This window comes from Desmodus rotundus, chromosome 6 (genome assembly GCF_022682495.2).
Source record: "Desmodus rotundus isolate HL8 chromosome 6, HLdesRot8A.1, whole genome shotgun sequence".
Classification (NCBI taxonomy): Eukaryota; Metazoa; Chordata; class Mammalia; order Chiroptera; family Phyllostomidae; genus Desmodus; species Desmodus rotundus.
This window is the reverse complement of record NC_071392.1, coordinates 105,296,211-105,323,804: the sequence shown is the minus strand read 5'-3', so window position 1 is coordinate 105,323,804 and position 27,594 is coordinate 105,296,211. Positions and strand designations below refer to the sequence as shown.

Genomic DNA, 27,594 nt, shown 5'->3' with positions numbered 1-27,594 from the left:
GTCCTGCCTTGTCCATAGCACCCCTCTGAATCTCAGTTTCCCCGTCTCAAAATGAGGAAGTGTGGACTGGAGTCAGAAGTCAGAGTGGTGTGGGGTCAAGTTTATATTTGAATTTGAATGCCCTTAGGTGGGCATGCTCTCCCATTTGTTACCATCTGTGCCGTTCCCTAGCCCTGTCTGGTCTCTGGTCCCCTGCCGTCCCTTGGCCCCCATGTGCCTTTGCCTTTTCCACACCTGGACTGGTTGGTGTCCACAGTTCCTGTCCCTTTAGACAATATGTCCTTCAATGAGAAGCCGGCAAGAGTAGCATTAAGCACTCTGCCCTTACCACTTCCTCGCTGAAACATCTTGGACAGATAACCTCCCCGCACAGAGCCTGCTTCTCCTCTCTGTAAAGCGGGGGTCGCTGCTGTACCCATCTTAGGGGTACCGCGAGGGTGACATGGGATAGAGCTCGTAATGAACTTAGGGCACAAATACACGCTCGGGATCTGTTGCTCTATGGTTTCCAGAGAGAGAGTGCTGGCCAGTGTATGCAGCACCTGCCCCTCGTCTTAAGACGGCATTTGTGTGAGGAATGTGAAGTCATCTTTGATCTCATTGTTGAAACCCGTGATGGGCCCTGAAGCTGCCACCTTGGCCCTGAGCTTCAGCGCCACTTCCTGTCACCCAGTCAGGGGCTGAGGCCAAAAGCAGAAGTGGGTGCTGTTCTCCTAGAGCCAGAAGATCCTAGCCCAGCCACTTAAGGAAGAAACTGGTGACAGGTGTTACTTTCTGAATGTGACAAGAAGCTGAGCTGCCCAATTAATTCTGCTGCTTTGACGAGGGACCAGAAGTGATTCCTACATGGAGACAGACATGGAAAATCTAAAGTTCTTGGAAACAAGTCATTCATCATGACTCAAAGCTGAGCTCACCGCCCCCTGGAAATCACACGTGCCTTACGAAAACTTGGAGTGCGTACTGCTCTCTCAGAGAGTGGCTCCTTCGGAAGTTGCAGTCAGCTGTGATGGTGAGTGATTCCGGATTGCCGACTAAAATGCATCCGCTCTCACTGGAGGAAGCCAGCCTTCCAGAGTCTCTTTCATCTTCCAAGAAATTCCTAGTCTTTAACCTGGCTTTTCAAAACAGAATAACGGACCTTCTGGCACCAAAGAAATGAAGTATTTGGTAGCTCATTTGTACGTACTATGTCCCAGGGACCTCGGTCAGTCATTACGTTTAGAGCTCCATAGGCATGGTCTCTGACATTCACTGAAGTGTGCCGAGGGCCAGCTAGTTGGAAGCAAGAGGCTAGACGAGCAGGCTGATGGAGAGGCAGCCTCTGGTCTTGTGGAGTTCTTCTGGCGTCAGGGAAGATGGGTGGGTGAATGAGCCGTTACAGGATGGGGGTCCTCATTTTGAGCTCAGTTGATTACTCCCAAGCTTTCCCTCTGTTTCCTTACTCTTGGAGCTGTGCCAGCATTTGCATTAGGGAGAAATGAGAGCTGCCCCCTGCTGAAGCTTTCACTCCTGGCACCTTCCTATCCCACAGGGCCTCAGACAAATAGCGGGAGTCTTCACAAAATGTAGGGCCCCGCGTGGAAGGCGCCAGATCTGCACTCCCACGTTCAGTCAGGAAACAGGGACGGGTGATTCCGTAATCTGCAATCACCGCTGGATTTTCTGTTGGTTCGTTTTTATAGCATTTATTATGTGGTGTTTTTTTTTTTTAATTACAAAATTAAAACATGTTCACAGAAGGAAAGCTACCAGTTCAGAAAAACAAACAACAATCACCCACTGATTTCACTTCTCTGATTTTTTTCATAAGGCGTGGCAAGGCAAAGGACGTGAACCTTCTAGGTCTCTGATACAAATTTACAGTTTGGCACCAGAAAGTTTCTGCCTGTATCAGTTCCCATTAGCATGCTTCCCCCCCTCATCCACTCACCCACATACACTACCACTGCACGCCAAGTTTAGTTCCAACTTAATTTCTCCCTGGGCAGAGTCTGTTTGCGCATCTCAGAGGTACTCGAGTTTTCACGTGCTCAGGCCCCTGCACAGGAGGAGGCGGCAGCCTTTGTTTGCACTTCCCTGAATGTATAAATGAGTCCGTCCACCTGTATGTGTTAGGCATTTTGCAGGACGCTCTGGGGAATACCTAGGTACCGTATTTTTCAGACTATAAGATGCACCCCCCAAATTTGGGAGGAAGATGGGGTGCGTCTTACAGCCTGAACGTAGCTTACCTGGCTCGCTGTCAGAGGGCGGCAGTGGAATGGGTTTTCCCTATTTTCCTCTAAAACCTAGGTGCGTCTTATGGTACAGTGCATCTTATAGTCTGAAGAATACGGTAAGTAAGACTTATAAGTAGAGGCTGTTAGCTAAAGAGCACTCAGATAGCCCTAACACGTGTGATTTCGTGCCCCGAGAGAGGAACAGTGCTGTACCTGAGAAATTGGAGGGACAGTAGCACATGAGATGAGCCTTCAGTTCACTTCAGTAAATTTTCATGCACTTATTCAGTATTTATTGAGCATCTAATATCTGCCAGGCACTAGGCAGATTGATAGGTAGCCAGCATTACAATAAAACAGGCCGGGTCCTTCCTCACATGAAGCCCACAGGGTGAGTGAGCGATGGATGAGGAGGAAAGTGTGGTCAGGGTGAGCTGGCTTGAAGAGATGCTGTTTAAACCCAGGCGAGGAGTCAGTTCTGCCAAGGAGCTCAGGCAGGAGGGAGGCGGGAGGAAGAGGGGAGCTATGGAGCGGGAGGGGGAGGGAAGAGTCCAGGTTGAGAGAGGTACACTTGGGAAAGGGCCCAAGGCAAGGAAGCATGGGGAATGTTGGAGAAACTGAAAGGCCAGTGCGGTAAAGCACCAGAGGGGAAGGGAAGAGGGAAAGACATGGGCGACAGTTCAGGTTAGGAGAAGGTGAAGAGGACAGGGGACAGGCCTAGTGATACAGGGGACTGTCCTTCCCTAGTGCAGCAGCTGTATCCTGGTGCATGAGCAGGAGTGCTTTCCAATGTGGCGTCGAGTATCACTCCGAGGTTAGAACTTTTCCGTAAGGGGCAGGAAAAATCTGTTCCTCCCAAGAGCCTGTTTTTATCATTGACTTGCCTGCGGTTCCTCTTTCTGTCTGCAATGTCAGACTTGAGCTTCCTACTGGACTTGAGGTTTGGAGAACTGAATTTGTGTTGCAGCTTTGTTTCCAGCTTGCTGTGTGACCTAAAAAGGTCCTTAACTTTTCTGGGCCTCATTTTCATCTGTAAGTGGGAATGACAGGCACCGATCTGATCCCAGAGTGGTTGTAAAGATATGAAGTGCTATAGAAATGTGACGTGTCGTTATTATTTCGATGAAACAAAATAACAAAAGTTAAAAGCAGAGCATTCCACCAGGGAGGACAGAATGTACCTTCCAGCCCTGAGTGCTGTGGCTCGGTGGGTTGGGCGTCACTCTGCAAACTGAAAGGTCGTGGATTCCCCGTCAGGGCACATGCCTGGCTTGTGGGCCAGGTCCCTGGTTGGGGGCATGTGAGAGGCAATCGATCGATGTTTCTCTCCCTGTCTTTCTCCCTCCCTTCTCCTCTCTTTAAAAATGAATAAATAAAATCTGGAAAAAAAAAACCCAAAAAAAGAGGAACGTACCTTCCAGATAACTGAAATGGCAGGTTCAACATAGGTAGCTCTCCATCAGGAGCTTGTTATAAATGCCATTCCTCTTTTTTTTCCTTTTATTTTATCCACTGGGCTAAACCATTTTCGCTCCTTCTTCCTTCCATCAAAAATGGTTTCAGCCCTGGCCAGTGTGGCTATTGGTTGGAGCATCATCCCATAGCCAAAAGGTTGGAGGTTTGATTCCTGGTCAGCGCACATACCTAGGGAGTGGGTTCAATCTCTGGTTGGGGCACATATAAGAGGCAACCAGTTGATGTTTCTCTCTCTTCCTCCCCTCTCTCTCCCTAAAATCAATAAACATATTTTTTTAAAAAATAATAATACTAAAATGGTTTGCAAAACAATCTACTTCCCTTCTCTAAATTCTAGGACCCATTTGATAACAGGAGCCAAAGCATCTGCTTGGAGACCAAGAGAGCCCTGTGAGCAGAGGCGCTGCAGTTTTCAGGGCTCTGGTTCCCCCGAAGACAGTGCCCTCCCTCCCCGAAGTGGATTTCACTGGCTTCGGGGAGGAAGGCAATCAAGGGCACAGAGCCACTGCAAAACAGTCACCAGCACAAAACCAGCCCGCACCCCACCTACACAGGGAAATTTCAAGCCAAAGCTTTATGTTTTCTTTTGGATTTTAAAGGGAGAAATTCTTTTTGTTTAATTTTCCCAGGCATAAGCCCTGGCCAGTTAGCTCAGTTGGTTACAGCATCGTCCTAATGCGGCAAGGTTGGGGTTCGATCCCTGGTCAGGGCATGTACAACAGTCAACCAGTGAGTGCTAACTAAGTGGAACAACAAATCAGTCTCCCCCCCCTTTCTTCTCCCTCTCCCTCAAATTGATAAATAAAAATTAAAAATAAACCAAGAGGCATAACTGCTTAAGAAATAAAGTGCACTTTTTCCCCTCCATGTTTTTTTTTTAATTGTTCTATTTTGACCAAAAAAGAAAGTGACAGACAATAAGCGCGGTTAACCGCCCCATGTAAAGGGAAATGGGCAGTGTGCAACACAGTTTCCTGGTGTTCCTTCTCTGCTCTCCTGTGTTTCTTTGTTGCTGTCTTTATTTTTCCTTAAAGTGATACATGTGTTCGTTGTAACTACCATATTTTGCTGTGTATAAGGCGCTCCCACGGATACTAATGTGCTCCCATGTATAATGCACAACCATGGTTTTGGCCCAAACCTTCAGGAAAAAATCTTTGGCTTTAATTTTTTCAATTCAATTATTTATTTATTTATATTTAGAAACAAAACCAATTACCATACTCCAGGGTATTATTTTGCATACAGATCTCATTATTGCTTTCTAGAGTTACACTTTTGATACATAAGCATAAATAAAAATTAAAAACATTTATATAGATATGGAATTAGTACTACCCATGTATAATGCACATCCTTATTTTTCCTTCAGAAATTTGGGCAAAACAGTGATCATTATATACAGCAAAATAGGGTAATTAAACCATTGGAAGCTTTGTAGAGAACAGTTACAATCTCCCTCCTCCCTCTGGTCCCCATTTCTACCCTCTGAGATGATCAGTGTTATCAGTTCGGTGTATTTCTGCCCGTACCTGCTCCAGTCTCCTCTATCAAAGGATATAGGGTTTGTGTGAAAACGTGGTTATTTGTTTTGTCAGAGCGGGATCGTACTTTATTATTTTGCAGTTTGTTTTTCCCACACAAATGCATTGCAGGTAGGTGTAACTCTAGTTCACTCTTCCAGTTACCTTCGGGGCTGTAGATCTAGAGGTGCCACATGGCGTTCAGCCCTTCCGCCTCTGACAGATACTCAGGTTGTTACCTGTTGTGGGTTTTTCTACCGGAAATATTGTTGCATTAAATATCTTTACATATAAGTCCTCTACTGGTGCTTTTATTTTTATAGGTTACATTTTCAAAAATAATATGTCCGGGTCAAAGGGTATATGTATTTAGCATTTTAGTAGATAATATCCTCCTACTCTACAAAGAAGTCTTCATTTACATTCTTCCCAAGTATATGTGAGTACTTCCATTTCCCTAAATCTTTACCAATATTAGATACTCCTTCCCTTCTTTCCTTTCACCCTCCTTCTGCCCACTCACCAGCCCTCCCCACTTCCCTCCCTTCGTCTCTGTTTTTATTTTGTGACCAGGTGGAGAGGTCGGGGCGTGGTTGTTTACTTTATACATTCTCACTAGTGAGATGGAACACTACTTCACGTTCATTGGCCACGTTCATTGTCGCTAACTCTCCCGTGAGTTTCCTTCACGCAGTTTCCTTATGAATGGTTTGCCTTTTTCTCAAGTTGTGGGAGCTGTTTGTATATATTCCAAGGATTCCATATGCATTGCAAATGTTTTTCCTAATCTATTATCTATTACATTTTTTCTACTAAATTTATAGAAATATTTTTTTAATCTTCACCCAAGAATATGTTTTGATTTGAGAGAGCGAGGGAGGTGTCGGGGGAGAGAGAGACAGAACCATCAGGACAATTCTCCAGCCAACTGAGCCACCTGGCCAGGGCAGAGAATTTTTATTTTTTTATTGTAAAATGTCTAGTTTTGATTTTTCTCTTCATAGTATCTGATTTCTTACCTTGTTTAAGAATAATTTCTCCAACTCAAGTTACACAAATATTTTCCTAAATGTTCATCTGATATTTTTATGGTTGTTAATTTTGAACCCTCAGTCCCTGTGGAATTCTGTTTATACATAATGAGAAGCGGTAGTCAGGCCCTGTTCTAGAGACGCCAGCCCCATTCGTTAAACACGCCGTCTTTCCCGCTTTGCGCTGAGATCCCGCCCTTGTTGTGAAGAAGGTCGTGCATGTGTCTATGTCTGGACTTGCTGTTCTAGGTCATAGACCTTTTTGTCTGCTTTTATGTTTATACCTTATCTTTTTATTACAATGTCTTTATAGGAAATTTTTATTTTCTCATAAAACAAACCCCCCAAATATTTATTTTTTAATAATTTTCTTTCCTATTTCTTGGCTAATTTTTCTTATTTATTATTCCATATGAACTTTTATTGTACCCATTTTCCCCTTCAAAAATGCTATTAGTATCCTTACTGAAAATTAATTAAAATTAGGTAGTAATCTTGGAAGGATTGACATTTTTGGGTAATTAGACTTTTCTATCCAGAGCATGCTAGCTGGTTTGGAATATATGCGTTCTATTTTTTTAAAGATTTTATTTATGTATTTTTAGAGAGGGGAAGGGAGGGAGAAAGAGAGGGAGAGAAACATCAACGTATGGTTGCCTCTCGTGCACCCCCTACTGGGGACCTGGCCCACAACCCAGGCATGTCCCCTGACTGGGAATCGAACCAGTGACCCTTTGGTTCACAGGCCAGCACTCAATCCACTGAGCCACGCCAGCCAGGGCTGCATTCTATTTTTATATTTTGTTATTTTACCTTTAAGATTTCACCTCATCGATATTTTGTGTAAAGTAAAGCAGTATTTCTGTATTTGTCTTGAATAATCACTGTAAAATATGTAATACTGTCAAACCTCGTCGAATTTGCTTTTATTTCTTCGTGAGCTGCGTTTTACTTAGTATTTCTTTAAATTTGCTAATACACTTACTGATTTCTTTGTTCGCTGTTGATTCTAAAATCTCCCTTATTTTGTGTTCGGTTTCCTTTCTGTTGGCAAACATTCTGAGCCTCTGTCTGAATGGTGAACTTGCTCAGTTTGTCTGGACATGTCTCTTGCCCTCGCTCTTGCTATTTTATCATCTTAGATAGACAGCTTGTGTAATGATTATGGAAGTTATTTATGCCTCTTTAAGACTTTTCAGCCAAAACAGAAAGAGTTAAAGTAAAAAGTGGAAGTCTTTCATTCCTTCCTGCAGGCTCCGAGTCTCTCAGAGCCTCGCTTGTAGTTTTCTGTTGGCCGTTTTCTGTGTAGATACAAAAAACGTGTCCCCAGTGCTGTGCTTTTTTCTCATACTCTCATTAAAAAGCGGTAAGTTACGCCACCTTGTACTGCACTACACCATCTTCAATGGCACAGCGTGCCCATCCCCTTCCACAGCGGTGCAGCGACATCTCCCAGTCCTTGCAATGGCCGCGCTGTCTCCCGTCTCGATGCGCCCTGGCTTAACTCTTTGCTATCGGCTTTGCAGTTGCTTCCTCTGTCTTTGTCACTACACAGTGTGTTTTGTGGCACATCCTTTTGTGCACATGGCCCTGTCTGTAGTGTAACTGGCTGGATGTCTGACCGACCCAGAGGACGTGCACATTTACTGTGTTCACAGACGTCGCTCTCTGGTCTTCCCAAAAGGCTCTTTCTGCTCCCCACGCTGGAGTATGACTGGCTGTCATTTTTTTTTCTTCTGGTCCCTTAGACCTTCCGCACTGATTAGTGAACAGTGGAAAACCTGAAGAGATGCGAGCGGGAAAAAGAAACTGAACCAGGTAGGTAGTCCCGTCGTTCACACTGCTCTGCTGTGGCCCCGTGAGAGTTTGCCTGAAAACCTTGATTTCTGCTTGAAGAAAGACAAGATAGGTTCTGAATGAAATTAGAGAGGACTCTGGCCCCATGAAGAAAGGGCGGGAGAGCCCTTTGCAGAAGTCAGACGGTATCACACTGCAGTTTTGCAGCCGTGATTTATTTACAGTTTCTTTATAGCGTCAGGAAGAGTGTACCTCTGGTGGCTTAAAAGAGAACAGTTTCTTTAGCCATCTACTTAAGTAGATGGAATCATACACGGGATTTTAGCAAATTTGGGCACAATGTCAGCTTCCCTGTCTACCAGCTGTTTGCTGTACAGCTATTTTCACAACGACTGGGGCACATTCTGGCAGTTTTAATGCTGCGATAGAAGAGAAAAAGCAAGCGAAGCCCAGCCCGAAGAAGCAAGCACTGCCCCGTGGACTCATGAGGGGAGATGCCCTCAGGTTGGGAGCAAAGCGCAGTTCCTGGAACATGAGTGGCCTGGAAGTGTGGCCGCCTTGGGGGGCAGTGCTCATATTGTTATGGTATCTAAGCGTTTCTGACATAAGTTAACATTTTTTAGCAGTCTCTGACCCATGCTTCCGCCACCTCCCTGCACCCCAACTTGACCACCTCCCTTCAGCCCCGGCTCCTTGCAGTTAGGGTGGAATCTCCAGCCTTTGTTTCTCTGCTGGAGTCCGACTGGTCCCAGGAGTTTGGGGGATTTCCAGCTCCTTTGAACTCCCTCTCACGGCCTCGCCTTCCTGCCGCACCTCTCCTGAGAGTCCTCCTCTCTGTTGGCAGGGCTGAGTCTCATCTGGCAGGCAGCTGCTCTGGGGCTGGAACTCCCCGGCTGCCCATCAGCAAGGCCTCTGGGCCTTGCCCCACAGTAGCTTCCAAACCACCAGGCCTGTGTCCTGTTCTGACTCAGTGCCCCTGGGAGTCCCCTGGATGCAGATGTTGGCAGTAACTAGGACGCAGCAGTCTGCTCTCGGGGCTGTTTATCCGGCCATGGCCAGCACGGGAGGGCAGGCCTCCAAAGGGCCTTCTGTCCCAGCTGCTGTGGGAACGTCTGAGGCCAGAGCCCGCGTACCTTGAGAATGCTGGGGTTGTAAGAAGCCTAGAGCTGTTTGTTTTCTTTTGTTTTTTAAGTTGATTTAGAGAGAAAGAGAGAGAAACATCAGCTTGTTGTTCCACTTATTTATGCATCCACTTATTGGCTGATCCTTGTATGTGCCTTGCCCGAGGATCAAACCCGCAGCCTTGGCGTATCGTGACGACGTATAGCTGGGGTTTTTAACCAGGGCTCTGCGGTTGGCTTCTGGGATTTAGGAGCCCCTGTAACCATGAGTACTGTTTCGTGTGAGAGAGAGACACACACACACACACACACACACACACACACTCTTTTCTGGGCATAGCTCCCCCCTCAGGTGGCTGGATGAGCGTGTGACCTCTGAGCTCTAAGAACCACCGGTCTGCATAGAGCCACTGCGTGCACACCCTTGGGCGCCAGTCCGTCAGATCCCAGGACTGTGGGAGACCCAGCCAGGCCTCTGGGTTTTGCTGTTCAGCAGTGAACTACGACAAATTACCAAATATTACTAAAGCTCAGAATCATCCCACGGGTGTCCCCACGTCCAGTCGTGAAACCGTGCCCCCCGCCCGTTTCATCTCACCAAGCGCACCAGGGGTGCTGAATGCACCATGCGGGTTTTCGCGGTTGGGGTCCAGAGCTCAGAAGGGTTGCTCCAGGCGGCTCTGCTGACAGTAGCAAGAACCATGTTGATGGCTGAAATTCAGTCTGGGTTTCCCCTGCTGAGAACAGCATCGGCTGCTTTATACCCAGAACCTTAGTCAGTCCTCACAGACCCCCGGCGAGGTTGGTTCTGTCATGTCGCATGTGGAGACACCGAGGCACAGAGAGACCCAGCAATTCTCCAGAGAGCACACAGCCACAAGTGACCACACTGGCTTCCGCAGGGGATTTATGCCCCGAGCACAGGAGCTTCACCAACAAACTTGAAAACTAAAGGGCATTTTTAGAAGAGCAGAAAGTGAGCAGAAAAAGTAGGGGCTGCTTAGTGTCAGACGGCAGCCTGTGTATTATACCAGCAGGAACAGCGCTGCGCTGCAGCGGGTCTCAGAAAGCCGCACTTACAGCAGTGATCTGCAGTCTCTAAGGAGCAGCTAGGGGAGGTAGAGCGGGGAAGGGGGAGAGCTGGGGAAGGAAGGAGACTTGACTTTGGGTGGTGAACGCACAGTGCAGTATGCGGACGATGTCTTACAGAGTTGTACACTTGAAACCTACATAATTTTATTAACCAATGTCACCCTAATTAATTAAATTTAAAAAAAGAAAAGGCTAGTGGGTAGTACATTAATGCATTAGTGTGATATAAGATATGAGAAGAATTTCTATCCATTATAATTCAAATGAGGTTTTTTCTCCCAGCTTTATTGAGATATAACTCACATACCATACAATTCACCCATTTAAAGTGTACAGTTCACCTGGCTGGTGTGGCTCAGCGGGTTGAGCACTGGCCTGCGAACTTAAAGGTCGCCCGTTCGATTCCCAGTCGTGTGAAAGGCAACTGATCCATGTTTCTCTCGCACATCGATCTTTCCCTCCCTGTCTCTCTCCCTCCCTTCCCCTCTTTCTCCCTCTCTCTAAAAATACATAAGTAAAGAGGGTGCGGTTCAGTGGCCTTCACATGTTCCCACAGGTGTGTGCCCATCACCATGGTCACACGGGAGCGTGTCCATTGCACACCCTTCATCGTCACCCTCCCATCCCCCGGCCCTCCCCAGTCCCAGGCAACCCACCTATCTACTTTCTCCGGATAAGGTTTTCTTTTCCCCCTTAAATTGTTTTTATCCTCACCTAAAGACATTTTTTTTTTCCATTGCTTCTAGAGAGAGGAGGGGAGAGAGGAAGCGAGAGGGAGAAACATTGATGTGAGAGAGAGAGAGAGAGAGACATCAATTGGTTGCCTCCCGTACGTGCCCAGACCAGGGATGCGTGTGCCTGGATCAGAGATCAAACCTGTGACTCAGGCACGTGCCCTGACCAGCAACTGAACCGCAACCCTCTGATTCGGGAAGGCGCCCCAACCACCTCATCCCTGCGGCTGGAGCTCTCCGGGTGGAGTTCTGATACTTGAAAGAGTAACAGTGTGGGAGTCGTGGTGATCTGGAGTGAGCCACTCCCTAAGGATTAATTAGACTAACAAAATGTGACCCAATGTATTTTATAAATGGCTTTATTAGCTAAGAAGCTATAAGCTCAAATTTGGGGCTGACATAAGCAAGAGAGGAGTTTTTTTCTGTTTTCATTTGTCAGCATCACCTGTCAAATAGGCTTTTCCCAGGGAGTGTCTCGTAAAACGACGATGGTCTCGTGGGCAGGCATTTCTCTGCTGGCATCAGAACTGGTGGCAGTTCAGTACAGGGTCTTTCTGTCATCTGAGCTGCGGGCCTGGTTTCTGTCTCCGCCTTGCTGTGGCTGAGGGGAAGGGCACCCATGAAGATACCATCACTCTTTGAAATCCAGGAGGCAGCACAAGGAGGGTGGGTCCCCGAGGCACTCAGAGGACATACAGCTGCGGTTCTCTATTTCCCATTAGCAGATTCAGTGTTTCTCTCTCCTGACTCACTCAGCCGTTCATTCGTTCCTTTAGAGAAAACATTTATTAGGCACTGTGGTAGATAATCAGTAAATCACTCGGAAAGCCCATCAGCCTCATTGTTATAGTATGTGGCCTTATTTGACCCAGGGCGGGTAGCCATGTGAGCTTCGAGAAGCCAGAGAGGCAGGGAGTTTGGGAGCAGAGCAGTTCTCGGACGGGGACAGGACGGATGCCGTCTCACCCGCGTCAGGGCAGAGCCACCACCAGGGCGCCCGTCCTGAAGAAGGTGCGCTGAATCAGGAATGAGGAAACGCAGGTTCACGTCCTGACTCGGTCACTCTGGTCGGAGGGCCTTGGGTGACTCTCGCCACCTCTCTGAGCCACATGGGCTCTCTCTCGGGAGGGGTGAATAGCACAGTGCCTCTGAAAGCGCCTTTAGGGTCGTTGTTGCAAGGGGTCCGTCCTTGGTAAGGACTGAATGAGCAAGCGAAGGAGTGAAGGAACGTGCTGGGAATCTCAGTGCTGGCGTCCAGCTCTGGCCGGTCAGGTGACTCGGTGGAGCCGGCGTGAATGGGGACAAAGGAGAACCCCCTTTTCTTCTGCAGTCAGTCTCCCCCCTGCCACTTCTGCCCCTTTAAGCTCACCTTTTCCTAGGGCGTCAGCGTGCTCTGCTTCCCTGAGCCAGAGAGAGGTGCCACCTTCGAGGCCTGGGATGTAGGAGCCAGCCAGTCCTGGGTGTGGACCCAGGGGCCAGTATGTCCTTGCTCTGTGCACAAGGGACCTAATCATGCTGGGCTGCTGGGGAGCGGAAATAAGACGACACGTGGAAAGCACTTGCTTCCAGGTCTCACACACAGGATATGCATCCCATTAGTGGTGGCCATTTTTATTTTGTCGTCACCATCGTTGTTTATTTGGTCAGGAGCCAGGACTCACCTGGCCATTTTAGTCACTGGCTTGAGGGTGGAAGTCCTTAAGTTCTTATTTTGTCTGTCTGTCTGTTTGTTCATTCATTCATACGAGTTTATTCTGCATCTTCTGTGTCAGGAACTATGCTAGGGATAAGAGACAAACAAGAGAGGCAGGGTCCCTACCCTCTCGGAAGCAGCCGGGCAGGCAGGCGTCACGCCCGGCTCCCGGGAGACCGCCATGCATACTCTGTGACTGACTATTGAGTGAATTACAGGTGCTGCAAGTGGCAAAACAAGGAGGCCTTCTCTCCTGCCGGGCCGGAGAAGACGGCGTTCAGGCTGAGGAACCTCTGTCCTGGGCCACGAGGAGTTACACAGGACCCTTGGGCTGGGCGCTGGCAGTCCCCGTGAAGGCTCAGTGCCCGGAGGTGGGGTAGGGGCTGGAATACTCAGCCCAGGGGTTGGAGTCCCGCGTACAGTGTTAACGTGGGCCCCTGACTGCACCGCGAACTTCCCTCAAGGGCACGGCGGTGCTTTACTGTTCTCGTGCCCGTGGCATCTCGTCCCAAGCCTGGTACACATTGAGCGACAGATTTCATTGCCTGAGTGAATGGACGGGTTCGTTAATTTTAGAGAGATGAGATCTTTTCCTCCTTCACAGTGGATTTGGGGCATGCTTTTTAGGGAATTCTGGAGAAACGAGAGGGGCCACAGAGCTGGACGACACCACCTTCAGTTCTTAGAGGTTGACAACAGCAGCAGTCACTCACTACTGTCTCTCATGGCTTCTGCGGGCAGGAATTCGGGAGCAGCTTGGCTAGACATTTCGGGATCTCTCACGCAGCCGCAGTTAGACAGTGGCTGGTGTGCAGCAGTGAGGGGCCCGCACAGCTGGGCTGCTGCCGTACCTCGTATCTCTCTCCTAGAGCTCGGGACTCCAGATGCGTTCCCTGTGTGGGGCTGGCTAGGGCTTCCTCACAGCGTGGCAGCCTCGGATTTCCTAGAGGTAGCTCAAAGCTCCAGAAACAAGCGTGCAGAGAGAGAGCCAGGTGGAAGCTGTATCGCTGTGTCTAACCTCATCTTGGAAGTCACACGGCGTCTGTTGCATTCTCTTAGAAGCAAGCCACCAAGGGCAGCTCATTCAAACTCACCTCTTACTAAGAGGATGTCAGAGAGTTAGAGACGTGTTTCGGAGCCACCACAGAGAGGCCAGCTCACCCCTGCATTCCACACTCCAAACCCCCTCGGTGTGAGGGGAGGGCCTCCCCGGCGGCGCCCTGTCTGGCATCAGCAGAGCCGCAGCTCAGACCAGGCCCTGGACGTTGGCTGTCCTGCTTGGGAATGACCTCAGTTTCCCTTCCTGCCTCTCCCTCCACGCTGAGATGGGGCCTGCCAGTCTCTGGGAACCGTTTTCTAGCTGGGCCCTCACCGAGTTTACATGATGCGTGAACGGCAGGAGACCAGGGACACCCGGCACGTCTCCAGCAGTGATCCAGCTGGCTGTCCAGCCCCTTTCCAGCAGCCTCACAGGAGCGCAGACTGTCAGGGACTGCCGATCTGTGTCCCTGCCCCAGTCCCCAGCCCTACGTGCACCCTGACCCTGCCCTGCCACGGGGAGACATAGCTGCCGGGTGGTCAGAGCTGTGAAATTTGTACCCCAAATAACCATTTTTACCACTGCCGTGAAGTTAGATAAAAAATAGAATTTGGTGGCAGAATTCAGAGATGCCAACACCACTAAGAAGGTTCTGAACATTCTAGACAGAATTTTGCTTGAGCGAGGGTGAAACACACCTGGGTATACGTTTCCACCCGTATTATCGAATGTTTTCTTGGGACTTTAACTGCTTTTTTGCTCTTCCTTCAGGAATGCCTTATTACATGGTTGGGGATAGAGGAGAAAGAAGGGGAGAGACGGGAATGGACACTTTCTAAAGGACCCTAATTATGTGCCAAGTGTGATGTTAATTCATTTCCGTGCCTCCAAGCCGAGTAGTGCAGGCTCGGCCCTGCTCCACACTCAGTGGGCACATGGCCTGGGGCAAGCTGCTTACGCTGTCTGTGCGTCAGCTCCCTCTTCTGAAGAATGGGAATAAGGATGCGTCCTGCTCCTCGAGTGGCTGGGAAATCGAGTGAGGTCTTGCCTGTAAGGTGCTCTGGCACACAGCGAGGGTTCACGAGTGCTGGTTCACCCCTCAGCCCCCTTTCGAGGCCATTGTGACACCCCTGTTTCATAGCAGAGCAGTCAGCAGGCACGTGAGTCACTGAGCTGTCAGGGCAGAAGGTGGGGTGACCCCGCAGCCCACTGCAGCTCGGAAGACTCCCGCCAGGCCTTCCCGGCATGCTGCAGTGGTGGGCAGAGGGATTCTGGAGGCTTCGCCCCCTGCAGGGCCTCCTGCCGGGGGCCTAGAGCAGGAAAATGTGAAAAGTCCAGGCCTGGAATCCGCAGATGAGGCTCTGTAGAGAGCAGGATAGCAGAGAATGTTCTAGGCCGAGAGAACAGTCTCGAGAAGACCCAGAGGGCAGGAAGAGCTTTGCTGCTTTGAGGAATTAAAGAGGGGCCCATTTGGTCCAAGCACAATGGGCCGAGAAGAGAGTGAGAACTAGACGGGAGGTCTCATGGAAGGCAGGCCAGAGCCATGCAGGATGTCAGGGGCTGGTGTGCAGTTTGAACTTTGCCAGTTGTGGATGGAAGAGCATCCGAGGTTGAATGAAGCAGGGAATCATGTGACCTGATGCCTGCTCCGAGAGCATCGCCCTGGCTGCTTGTGTAGAAAACAGAACTTGGGCGAAGAAGGCCAAGGGCGAAGCAGGGATGCGGGGACGGTGCTGTTGGGTAACAGAGCCAGGAGGTGCCACGGAGGGGGAGGTGGGCAGATTCAGGCTCTGTTTTGCTGGTGGAAGTGGCAGGACCCGGTGCTGGACTCAGAGGGATGGTGAAGGAGTCGGGGGCTCCAGGCTTCCAGCTTGGTTGAACAGCCTGGGCAGGTGGTGCCCAGCAGAGCTGGGGAAGGCTGGAGGGAGCAGTCTGGTGACATGACAGGAGAACTTGACTGGCGAGATAGGGGAGGGGCCTGCCAAACAGGCAGTTAGATTCTCAAATCTCAAGCTCTTAAGATAAGCCTGGGGCTATTTGGGAATTGTTTACACATCCTATTTAGGGAAAGGTTAAGAATCCCAGGGAGTAAATAAACAGAAGGGAGGGGCCTGGTCCTGAGGGCCTCTCACACAGAGGTCCCTATGGGGGAGGCACTTGTGCAGAGGCCCAGGGGCTGTGGTATCTGGAAGCCCCTGGAGGCACAGAATGGTGACCCTGGGGACTAGCAGTCTGGAAGTGACTGCAGCACCCTGCCCTTACCTCCTCCCGGGAGGACTCCCGCGGCTTGTCTCCCCACTGCCCACACTGGTGCTGCAGGTCTTGCCCCCGCCCCCACTCCTCCCCAGGCCAAGGCCCTGCCTGACTGTTTCCAGGCAAGCCACACTAAGGAACCACTCTCCGAATGGACAGTGGGCACTGCCTTGGCAGGAGATAGGCTCCTCTCTGGTGACTCCAAGCTAGATGTGCCCCTAAGGCACCAGGCAGAGCATGGTGCCAGTCCCCAGCAGGCTGCAGCGGCTGGAACCCGCCGCCCTGCCCGTTCCCAGGTCCTCGGAATGTGCTTGGTTTGGGGCCTCGACTTCTCTGCTCGCCCAGGGGCTCTCTCTGGCTGCCCATTCCAGAGAGAAGCCGTTCCCGTCGAATTAGAGGAAGGCCAGCACAGTGGGCCCTAGGGTTTCCCAGCTTCGCACAGCCCTTCGCTCAGAGAAACTTCAGAGAGCATGTGCCCCACCCCCAGGAGGCCTCTCCCACAGGACCACGTCCCACTCTGTGCTTTGTGTCCTCTGCAAAACAGCCTCCTTTCTTGCTGTATGGTCGCTGCAAATATTTAATTTTTAAAAAGGAAAAAAAAAAACAGGAAATGACCTTTCTGGTATATTTGGAAAACAGTTTGGAGCTGTAATGGAATCTGCCTGAGCACTGAGGACTACTAGCTGCAGACTTGGAACAGACTGTGTAGCTTTTGGCAGAGTCCGGAGACTCTTTGGTTTACAGAGCTGGGGGAGCAGAAAGAACCAAGGGAGAGAAGGCAGATTCCGCGGGGTAACCTGGCAGCGCCCGAGCAGGCACCTGTAGGAGCCGAAACCTCCGGCCCTGGGCCACCGAGGGAGTGGAAGGCTCTTTGCTTCTGACCTGGGCATTCAGGGTCAGTCAGGGGGCTTTCAGGAGTCCAGACCCCAGGAAGGCACCAAAAACTCCTGAGGATGAAGGAGAGGGAAAGCATATCACTCTCGTGTGCCCTGTAGGGCTCGAGCTGAGATAGGAGATACTGGATTGCCCTAGACCCAGATGGTTCGTTAACTCTGCCCGGATCACCCTCCACCCAATTTTTTTGTAGCTCTCAGCCCAAGGTCACCTCCTCGAGAAGGCCTTCCCTGAACATGTAACCTTTGACACCACACTCAGAACCCTGTTCTCTTCTTCAATAGTGCTTATCACAGCCTGCGATGATAGACTCATTTTCCTGGTCAGTGTGTGTTTCTCTTCTCAAATTGTAAATGTCTTTTTAGGCTTCAGTGTGTACCCCACACTTGGCACAGTGCCTGGTATACAGAAGGTGCTCGGAAAACATGGAATGAGTGGACAGAGGAATGAATGGAATGTCGGGAGTAGAAGAGACTGAACGATTAGAGTTCAGCCTTCACTGTTCAGATGGGGGAAAGGAAGCTGGGAGAGAGGAAGGGACTTGTCAGGGGTCACCCTCCTGCTTAGAGACCGAGCAAGCCCTTTGGCCACCGCTGTGGTGCGGGGCTGCGCACCCCTGGCTCTGTCTGCCCCGGAGTCTAGAGCATTGCTCATCCGTCCAGTGTTCACTGAGCCTCAGCTTTGGGCCAGGCCTCTCAGACACAGCAGCGCGCTTGCCAGCCCGCTCAAGTCGCCGCTTCTGCGGCACTTACGTTCCACCAGTACCGGAAAGCACAGGAGAGCGAAGTCTTGAGTTTTGGCCTTCTGTGCACCATTAAACAGTAAAAGCAAAGGAATTGCACAAAAATGTCCAAAGGACAGTTGATATCACCCATCAAAAATGGACCTTACTAAATGCTTTCCTAATTGATATGATCGGTGCTTTCCTTCATATTTGTAAATGAAAAAGGCAAGATGAAAACAGCTTTCTGTTTTACATGGAAGAGGGAGGGAGGGAGGGAGGGTGAGTGAGCATCGCCCCAGGAGCTCAGGGAGGAGCAGGACAGTGCCTGCCTGAGGACGAGTCTGCGGGCAGATGCCGTGGCTACTCTTTCCCTGTCGAGTCTTGTGAGTGTCACACCATGTGCACACACTCACAAGTGAAATGGTTTTCAAACTCAGTGAATACTTTCACTGTGAAAATTTAGGAAATACAAAGAGTATTAAGTCACTCGTGATTGAATTAAGTAGTATCAATATAAGCGATCACGTCATTGACATTCTTCTTCATTTAGCAACATATGCGAACATCCCCCGTGTCTTTTAAAGATATTCACAAGTATTTTAATGCCTGAACGATGTTTAACCATAGGCATTAACGTAACTATGAACTAGTTAAGTGTGTGTACTTCTCATTTCCCGCATGGGCCTTTCCACATGTCCATTCGGGGGCGCGTTTCGATGTCTTTAGTTTTTGACTATCATGCATTACCCTGCGATGAGCATCTCTGTACATTTGTCTTTATGCACAACTTGGATTAGTTTCTTAGAATAAATCATTGTGAGCTGACTTAGCAGACATACTGGCTTAGTGGCTCAAGGGTATGAAAAAAGCCGAGGTTTCTTGCTGCATCTTGCCGAGTCACTCCCCAGAGAGGCCCTGACAGTTTACGCTCTCGTTAACAGTCTGAGATGACCATTTTCTGACATGATTTCCAGCTCGGAGGATTCTTCATTTCCACATTTGCTGTTGGCTTAAAAGAGGAGAGAGTGAGGGAAGAATGCAAGCGAGGAAAAGTGAATGAACCCTGTGCTGGCACTGCGGGTTGGAGGGCTCCCTAGACACAAGCCCAGACCCACCTTTGGGGCCCCTGTCCCCTTGGGGGGAGGGGCAGCTGGAGCTCGTTGGCTGGGCTGGTGTTTTCCAGGATTGTGCTTTGAGCTCGGCACACTTCCCTCGTGGCGCCAGGAGTGCCAGCTCCCTGCACTGGGCAGCTTGTAAGGTCAGCCGGGCAAGGGCAGGAGCCAAGGCCCAGGGCGTCTCTTCCCTTTAGATGGAGCCTATAACTTCATCCCATGGTGTCAGATCCTGGAGATACCAGACACAACATCAGCACCGCAGGCTCTAGGACTCAGAGGCCTCCCGCCACAGTCCTGGGTCCTGGGACAGAGTCGCTTTGTCCTCCCGCAGACAGGAAGAGAGGGATGGAGGGAGGGAAAGTAGGCAGATAGACGCAGATTTAACTTGAGGGTGTTTGTTGAGCATCTGCTCTCTCTGCTGGTGGGGAATCTGGGCATGGAGCCGCCAGAGCCTGTTGGCTCAGCTCCCAGGACTGGGCCTGGCAGTCCGGCCTGGTGAAAATCCAGGCAAAGCCCCGGCCTGTGTGGCTCTATTGGAGCGTTGTCCAGTGAACCAAAAGGTCGCAGGTTCAATTTCCAGTCAGGGCACGTGCCTAGGTTGCAGGTTCGGTCCCAGGTTGGGGTGCACGGGAGAGGCGACCGACCGGTGTTTCTTGCATCCATGTTTCTCTCCCTCCCTCCCCCTCTCTAGAAAATCAATGGGCATGACTTCGGGTTACAATTAAAAAAGAAGAAGAAAAAATCCAAATAAAAATCTTCTTTCTCATGGAGCCAGCCTTCTAGTTGGAGGAAGAGAGCTCAGGAAACGGTCCCTGGGGAGACAGTGTGACCTGCGTGGGGCCTGTCCCTTCCTGCCGGCAGCAGGAATAACGTGGAGGATGAGCCTGAGCCGCCTGGAGCCTTTCTGAGTCATGGTTATGAACTTTCCTCACTGACCTCAGAGAGCTGTTGGGACAGTTGAGTCAGTGCGGTATGGGAAACATATCTAATGACTTGGTAAAGGTTACCTTTCCTTAGTTTTAGCATTATCGTCATTTTTATGCTGTTATTACTGCTGTTGCCATTCCCCTGTTCAGAAGCTTTGAGCAGTTTGCCCAGAGGGAGAGTGCAGGGGTGAAACTTCTGTGACCTGCAGAAGGAACCCCCTCTGGGATTTCAGAGAGCTTTTTTGTTGTTGTTTGTTCGCTGCTGGGGAGGAGCCAAAGCACAAAGGCTGGACCGCCTCTTTCTCCGGAGGCGGTGGAGACCAAGGCAGGCTGGGTGCGCCCTCTGCTGGAGGTCTGGGGGATCACCTGAGTTGGAATTCCTGCTCCGCTCGGGAAGCGGGGGGTGGGGTGGGGGGTAGTGGAGCCCTGCCCAAGGTCACCCTCTTTTCTCTACTACTGGATGCCTCCCTGTCTCCTATGCCTGATCTTTTAGTGCTCTGATTTATTTTTCAGGTGTCCCTTCTGAGCGAGGTGTTGTGAGATGTGGTTCCAGCCCTCCATACTGGCCAGCCCCTCCTTTCTCCCTCCCACCTCCTTCTCTCCACGCCCCCCACCTCCCTCTCTCCATCTCTCCATCCTGACTCCTCTGCCTCCTGCTCCCCCCCTTCTCTCATGGACACACACATCCCCAAAGCATTTACTGAGCACCCCCACCCCTGTGCTTTCAGACACGTGCTGCCAGCCGACATCAGTCGCCTTCTGGAAGCATCACACCATAGCCTGAGCATGTACGAACTTCTGCCTTCATGAAAATACGGTCTTAGAAGTGAAAGCTCCCCTTAGTCACAAAGAATCACACTTGGCAGAGTTTCTTTTTCTGCCTGTATCTGCTCTTTCACCACAGAAACTGGGTTTTATTTTAGGCCTGTTTTGCAACCTACATTTTTCAGTTAACAGTTTATCTCAGAACCCTTGCTATATCAGTACAGGTCCATCTGGCGCATTTCTTTTTTGTAAATACGTTATAATTCATGTAATGCTTGGCCTCGTGCTGGACATTCAGAGGGCTCCCTATGGTTCGCCTTACCGACCACGTGCGGTAAGCACCCTCACACTGCAGACAGAGAACACTGGCGTTTTGCCTGTGTGGGTCTGGAACTGGGATTTGCTAGACCCGCCCCACCTAGGAGGACTCTGAACGTGTGCGGTCAGGCCAGCGGTTTAGACCCCCTCCCACTTCCCAAAGCAGGCTCTGCCAAGTGGCCAGGGTGCCCGAGTGGTCTGATTGCCTTCAGAAAAATCACAGGTGGTCAGTGAGAGACACTCACCTCCCCTGAGCAGGTTACGGTCTTTCACATAATAGCAATACTTGTCATTGGCAAGGGTATCTGCTGTTGGCAAATAAATGGACAATCTTACGTGCAGCTGCTGGGAAGAGAAGTAGGAACAATGATGAATTTATAAAGTTTTATACCTCTTTTTTTGTCATTCTAATACAGTTGACTCTTGAACAGTGTGGGTTTGAACTGCATGAGTCCACTTACTAACAGATTTCTTTTTCAATTGGCCCACGTATTTCAAACCTGCACTGTCCGGGCCAGCTGGCAGTTGGGCATCTGCCTGTGCGGAGGGCCAGCTTCCGTTGTCCACGGGTTATTGGCCGCACGGGCAGTCAGCACCTTTCACTGTATCTCTGTGCTGGTCAGGAAGGCAGCTTGGAAGTCTCTCTCCAAACTGTTTCCTCCTTCCCTTGAGCCCGTCCACTCTACTTCTAGGAACATTCTCTAAGGATTTTCATAAAGACCTACTACTGTCTCTAATTGTGTGGAACTGGCAAGTCCCCCCACGTTCACTGCTCGGAGGCAGGTAAAACTGTAGTACATCCAAGTGTGCAGGTACAAAAATCATCGGTGGGGAACCTTAGTCACATGTTCTAGAGTATTCCAAATGGTGGACTATAAAATACAATGCATGGTATGATCCCCAAACAATTTTTAAAATATATGGCCCTTCGCAACGTACATGGTTCTCTCCTCTCTCGAGGCTCTGTAATCAGCCACCAGGGTTGTTAACCACTGTCTCAGCAGTGACCTCTAATCTCCTGTCTTCCCTCCCCACGCCATGCCCCATCTCTCTTCTAAGCTGCCCCATCCCCTCACCCTTGGAGGGCTTGCAAGCATCTCAAAGTTAACATGGTCGAATCTTCACCCACCGTCACTCCCCAAAATACTCCTCTGCTGCTCCGCATCTCAGGAGACCATGCTTCCACCCACCAACTCTCACCAGAAGGCTCACTTCCCATCAGTCGAACACAGAGGCCAGATTTCACCTAGAATCTGACCACCGCCACCTTCCTCCACCCACCATCTATGTCACGCCTGACCTCTGCGGCCGCTTTCCCCCTTCCAGGCCCTGCTCAACCCCGATCATCTCTGGAAATGCAGATCTGACCATTCCCAACCTGGCCTCCACGCCTCAGGACCAAGTTGCGGACGTGGCTGGGCCCTTCCCAGCTCCTCAGCGCAGCCCTCCCTCCCCGTCCGCCAGCCCGCAACTCTGCGCTTACATCCCACTCAGAGCCCTCACACGTGCTGTTCCCCAGATGGTAGTGCTCTTCCCTCAACTCCTTGTCTTGGTGACGCCTGTTCCTCCTCGGCTCTCTGGCCCTCGGCCTTGCTCAGCCCTGGCAGTTACCCAGTGCCCTGCCTTCTCCCTAGAGGCCCCGAGCACCATGGTAATTACAGGTGCCAGGTAACCTAGGTAACTGAAGGCAGGGGCCATGGCTGACCTATACATTCCTGCATCTATGGCACTCAGCCAGTGCCTGGCATGGATTTTTTTTTTTAAAGATTTTATTTCTTTTTAGAGAGAGGGGAAGGGAAGGAGAAAGAGAGGGAGAGAAACATTGATGTGTGAGAGAAACAGATCAGTTGCCTCTCGCACACACCCCGAGCAGGGACTGGCCCGCAACCCAGGCATGTGTCCTGGCTGGGAATTGAACCAGTGACCTTTTTCTTTGCAGGACGACGCTCTACCGATGAGCCATGCGGGTCAGGGCTGGCATGTGATAGTGACGAATGTGGAGATATTTATCAAAAACTCAAAGATGTTCTTTAAAACATCGGCAGTTTTCTGTGTGTGAAATTACAGGGACATTGTGTCCTTTGCACCTTTTCTGTGCTTTCTGCTTTGTCTTCAGTGATCAAGGCCATAACTGCCATTCTGTCGTTAGATACCAGTGCTGGGGACCAGAGGTGTGTCCTCCCTGCCAGATGCACCTGGACTCCCTGCTGCCCTCCTGCCCTTGTCCCCACAGGCCTGAAGAGCGATGCGACAGGCGTGATGGAGGTCGAGTCCTCCTACTCAGACTTCATCTCCTGTGACCGGACTGGCCGTCGGAACGCAGTCCCTGACATCCAGGGGGACTCCGAGGCCGTGAGCGTGAGGAAGCTGGCTGGAGACATGGGCGAGCTGGCACTGGAGGGGGCAGGTCAGAATCCCTTCAGCACTTGGCAGGTCTCCCTGACCCCCTGCTAGAACAGCCCCACCCAGCCCTGTGCTGCTGCCTCACGCCCTAGCTCAGATACCAGGTGTGGAGGAGGGCTTCCCCTGACAGCTGTAATTGGCCCTCCCTAATCACATGACTCCTCAGCCTTCTGGCAGGGTCTCCTGGGTTTAAATATGAGCTCCAGGAGAGCAGGGTCCTTCTGTTCTGCCGGCAGGAGCAGGTGTCTGGAAACCACAGGCGGAATGAGTGAACGGAGAAAGCCAAACCTGCTGTCCCCTCTGTGCTGCCTGTCCAGCCTCCACTTCCTTCCTCCCTCTGCCTTTCCCTCCCCCCACCCTGCCCCTTCCCTTCTAGCTTTCTCTCTGTTCCCTTCCCTTCCCCTCCCCCTCCCGACTACAGAGCAGAGACTACTTTGTGGGGACATGGAACCAAGCCTGTCATGTTTTTTATGTGGACAAATAGGCCCAGAGAGGTTGGGTGGCTTGTTCAGGGTCACCAGCAAGTTAACACAGAATGAGAGCCGGGCTGCCCCCAGCACCCTACCCAAGGAGCCACACCCCACACCCCGTCTCCATTCTGCCTGCCTGCCTGCCTTGTCCTGTGCGGCCCACATTACCCCCACTGCCCAGACACAGGAGCCTCCACGGTGTCACCCTGCTCAGCTCACTGGGCCCCACTCGTCCTTCTCCCTTGGTGTCTCTGATCCAGCCAGAGGAAAGCACTTCTTTTTTAATATTTATTTAAATATAAATATATTTACTTACTATTTATTTTTGGTTCTGCACAACTGCGCACCAAACCACCAGGAATCGAACAGGTGACCTTTTGCTTTGGGGATGACACCCAACTGAGCCACACTGGCCAGGGCAGCACTTCTGTTTCTTAAAAGCCCTTTACGGGCTCCCTCTGTCTGGCTGTCCCTGCCCGCCCCTGTCTGGCTCGTTCTCAGAAACCCCAACTGCTCTGCTGAGAGGCCTCCCTGACCACATCCCCCTCAGGCAGGAGAGGTGCATCTTTGCCCCGCCCCCAGAACCGCCCTTAGCACAGTGCCCTTCTCTAGGCTGTGAGCTTCTCCCACACACGGGATCTGTCCTGTGTCCTCCGTGCCTGCCAGCATTTGGAGCACGACAGAGGTGCCTAGTCCGTGGCCGTTCACTGCACAGCCAGTGACCAGCTGCCGCCGGGGCGTGCTGCCAGGGGGCTCGTGCTCAGGGCTGCTGTGTCCTCAGCTCTGGTGAACTGTTTCCTCCCTCTGCCCCGGCAGTTGCGGCCCCTCCTCCGTGGACCCAGTCTGTTTCCCCTCCTGTTCAAAATCTGAAGCATCTGGGTCCAGAGGCGCATGGCGTTTCTGCAGGAGTTTTCTGTCTTTTTGGCCTGCAGCGGTCTGGACCGCATAGTTCACACGCAGCTTTTTTTTAATCCTCACCCAAGGTTATGTTTTCATTGATTTTTAGAGAGAGAAACATCGGTGTAAGAAACGTTGATAGGTTGCCTCCTGTGTGTGCCCCAGCCAGGGATCAAACCCACGCCCTTTCTGGTGTACAGGACACTGCCCCACCCGAGCCACCTGGCCAGGGCGGATGCCTGACACTGAAAGGGGGTCTGAGAAAGGCATTGCGCTCACTTTGAGGAAGAGAGGCATTCAGGGTGGAGTGAGGGCCAGACTGGCCAGGGTGCCCTCCTCCGGCAGGCCTCCTGCTGAGATCTCCCAGCGGGCCTACGGGTCGTGCTCAGCCCCACAGACTCTTCTGAGGGAGTGGGAACCCACACGGCCCGATTCTGCGGGCCTGGCTGAGAACCTATTCGCTTAGAGCTTCCCAGCAGACTGATTCGCAGCCCATTGTATGCAAACCTGTCTTCCCTGAAACTTCCTTATGTGCACACACACGTTTCCTTACTGGCCTTATGATGAGAGAGAGACGACAGCAAGGCGTGAAGCAATCGGTACACTGCCAGGCAGTGTGCGTCCGTGAAACATTTTCAGATGGCACTCTGAAACTGGCCCTGGGAGTCCCGAGGGTGCTGGTTGGTGAGGAAAGTGCTTAAGGACCTTCTCCTCTGGCCAGGAGAGCTGGGACCGGCCCAGAGGAAGCATTACCGTTGGCTGAGGTGCTCCCACAGGCCAGATGGCCATGTGCAGGCCCAGCACAGCCCTCTCGGGCAGGCGGAGGTGTCACCGTTCTCCCGTTATGGATCAGGAGACGGAGGCTCAGAGATTAAATGAACTGCCCGAGATCCCACAGCAAGGAGGTGGCAGAGCACAGGTACTACTGGGCGATCTAACAAGATCCTTTCTGCTTGCTGGGCTGAAGCTCCTTGCCAAATAGGGCGTCGCAGACGGCCAACTGGGAGACTTGCCCAGACTGCTGTCTAGTTTGTCAGGCTTCTGGAAGGGCCAGAAGGACCCTCCGGGACCAAGCCTTTGCTACAGTTACCACCCAGGATAGGAGGTAGCCTGGCAGGGAGCCAGATGTCCAAATTCTGCCCGCACCACTTGCTACTGCTCACGCCTGCTTCCCAAGACTGCTGCAAGGGCACGAGGAGGCAGTGCCAGTGACGACAGGCCTTTCTAATGCCTAGAGGATGCTGCGTGGCAGGAGCTGAGATTCACGGGAAGGACACTGGCTGCCTCCACCATTTCAGCTCAGGCCAATCAGTTCACTTCTCGGAGCCTCTGTTTTCTCACTCGTGACCCTAACCACACCTCCAGCCTGCTGTGTGGATTGCCTGGAGCTTGGTCCAGGGAGGTGCTCGTTAGTCACGTGAAAGGGCCCAGCCTAAGGGTGCGAAGACAGAGGCTAGAGTGCCGTGTGGCTGGTCTGGTGAGGACAAAGCACAGTGAAACAGGCATAGGCCCCACCCCTAACCTGGATGCAGGCCACACCCTGGTGCTCCCCTGAGCTGGCCTAGCCTGACACCCCTTTCTGTCCTCTGAGAACGCCCATTCGCTGGGCACCTGGTGCATGGTGGGACCTCCCAATTGCCTCTCCTGCTGGAGAAACTGCACAAGCATCTTGACCCTCAACAGCCCTTGGCCTGTTGCTTTTAGCATCCACCCACAGCCCTGGCCTTTAATTATGTTATTAATACCACTTGCATTTCCTTTGTGAGCATTAGAACGTTAGAGGTCAGGCTAGAGTTCCCTTTGGCCACCCCACCCTCCATGCACTCCTGTTGTGGGTCCCTGGGCTCTTCTACTGTCTCTGCTTCTTCAGGCCCTTCCAGATCTCCTCCCATGTTTTACATCTGTGTGTGCCTCTCTCCCTCTTCCCTCCAGAAGGGCAGGCGGAGGCCGGCACCCCAGACAAGGAGGCCAGCAACCAGCCCAAGAGCAGCAATGGGACCACCTCATCTTGAGTCTGACCTTGCCCGAGGGGCTGGAAGAGAGACCTGCTGTCCCCATCTGGACAGGAAGCCCCAGCAGTGGCCCGACAGCCTCTTCTCTGAGCCCCATGTTCCAGGCCAACAAGGCCAGACTGAAAGGCACCCCCAGAGGCTGCCGCAGCCCTGACCTCGGAAGGCCCTCTGCCCAACCCCACCAGCCCCCCGCTGCCACCCCCTCACTGTGCCCAGGTACACTTCTGAGACACTTTAACCACAAGATGTTATTTATTCGTTGGGCACTGGGACTCGGGGACTGGGCCCTGCCTGCCTGGGTGAGCAGCCCACCCAGGAAGGCTCCTCTCCTGGGCGGCCTGGGCAGGGGCCGCATCCTGGCTCTGCCCCCTCTTTTCCAGACCCAGCCTTCTAGGTCAGGGCCGTCTGATCTCTTTTTTAAAAAATGCTTTTAAACTTTTAAAAGGTTTTAAACAGTTTTCAGCAGAGAGGGAAGGAGCTGACAATCAATTCACTTTTTTCAGCTAAGCTCTGAGCGTCTGTGGCGCTCCAAGGCTCCCTTGTGGAGCCTCACAGATGGATTTTTAGGGAAGGGGATTTTGTGCTCAAAACTACCTGATCAACTTTGTGCCCTTTCTTTCTACCAATATAAATAACACCTGGAACCCAGGAAATAAATGCTGATGATTTGTGTGACTGGTTTAAGGTGATTATTTCCCCTTTAAACAGCGAGAGCAGGGGCTGGGCCTTGTTCTCCCGAGTCCACAGTTAGCTGGTCCCCATCGCCACCCCAGGCTTCCACAGAAGCCAGCCCTGCTCCTGGGCCTGGGGGCTGCGGACTCTCCTAACTCTCCCTCTCTCGCCTCAGTCTACAGCGTCAGAAACCCAATAGGAAGGTTTTCCCCTTAAAACCTAGACTAGAAGGCATTGAGGGTTCAGGGACCATATAAGCAAACAGCTCTTCAAGAGAAGCCTTGTTTTTCTCCTGGGGGGCCAGGCTGTGGGGGCAGCTCTGGCCTCCCCTCCACGACTCTCTCTGGGCTCTTGGGCCCTGCCACTGGGCAGGCTGCCGAGTCTGGGAGCCCCAGTGGCTCCTTCTGTTCCCACCTC

At 51.4% G+C, this 27,594-nt stretch overlaps 1 protein-coding gene across 8 annotated transcripts in view; it reads left to right on the top strand.

Annotated features, from left to right (window-relative positions):
• PKIG (cAMP-dependent protein kinase inhibitor gamma) overlaps positions 1–27,193 on the top strand; it is a 69,635-nt gene extending 42,442 nt beyond the window's left edge. For 4 of the 8 annotated variants that reach the window (XM_053926770.2, XM_053926771.2, XM_045194803.3 and 1 more), the window contains exons 2-3: positions 22,957–23,130; positions 26,426–27,193. In XM_053926770.2, coding sequence (XP_053782745.1) covers positions 22,983–23,130; positions 26,426–26,505 — 228 coding nt within the window. In that variant the 5' untranslated portion in view covers positions 22,957–22,982 and the 3' untranslated portion in view covers positions 26,506–27,193. Of the gene's footprint in view, positions 1–991; positions 1,013–8,000; positions 8,071–22,956; positions 23,131–26,425 lie in introns of those variants that run through there. The other 4 variants (XM_053926769.2, XM_045194801.3, XM_024559552.4 and 1 more) reach the window with 2 other exon arrangements.
• The last annotated feature ends 401 nt before the right edge of the window (positions 27,194–27,594 follow it).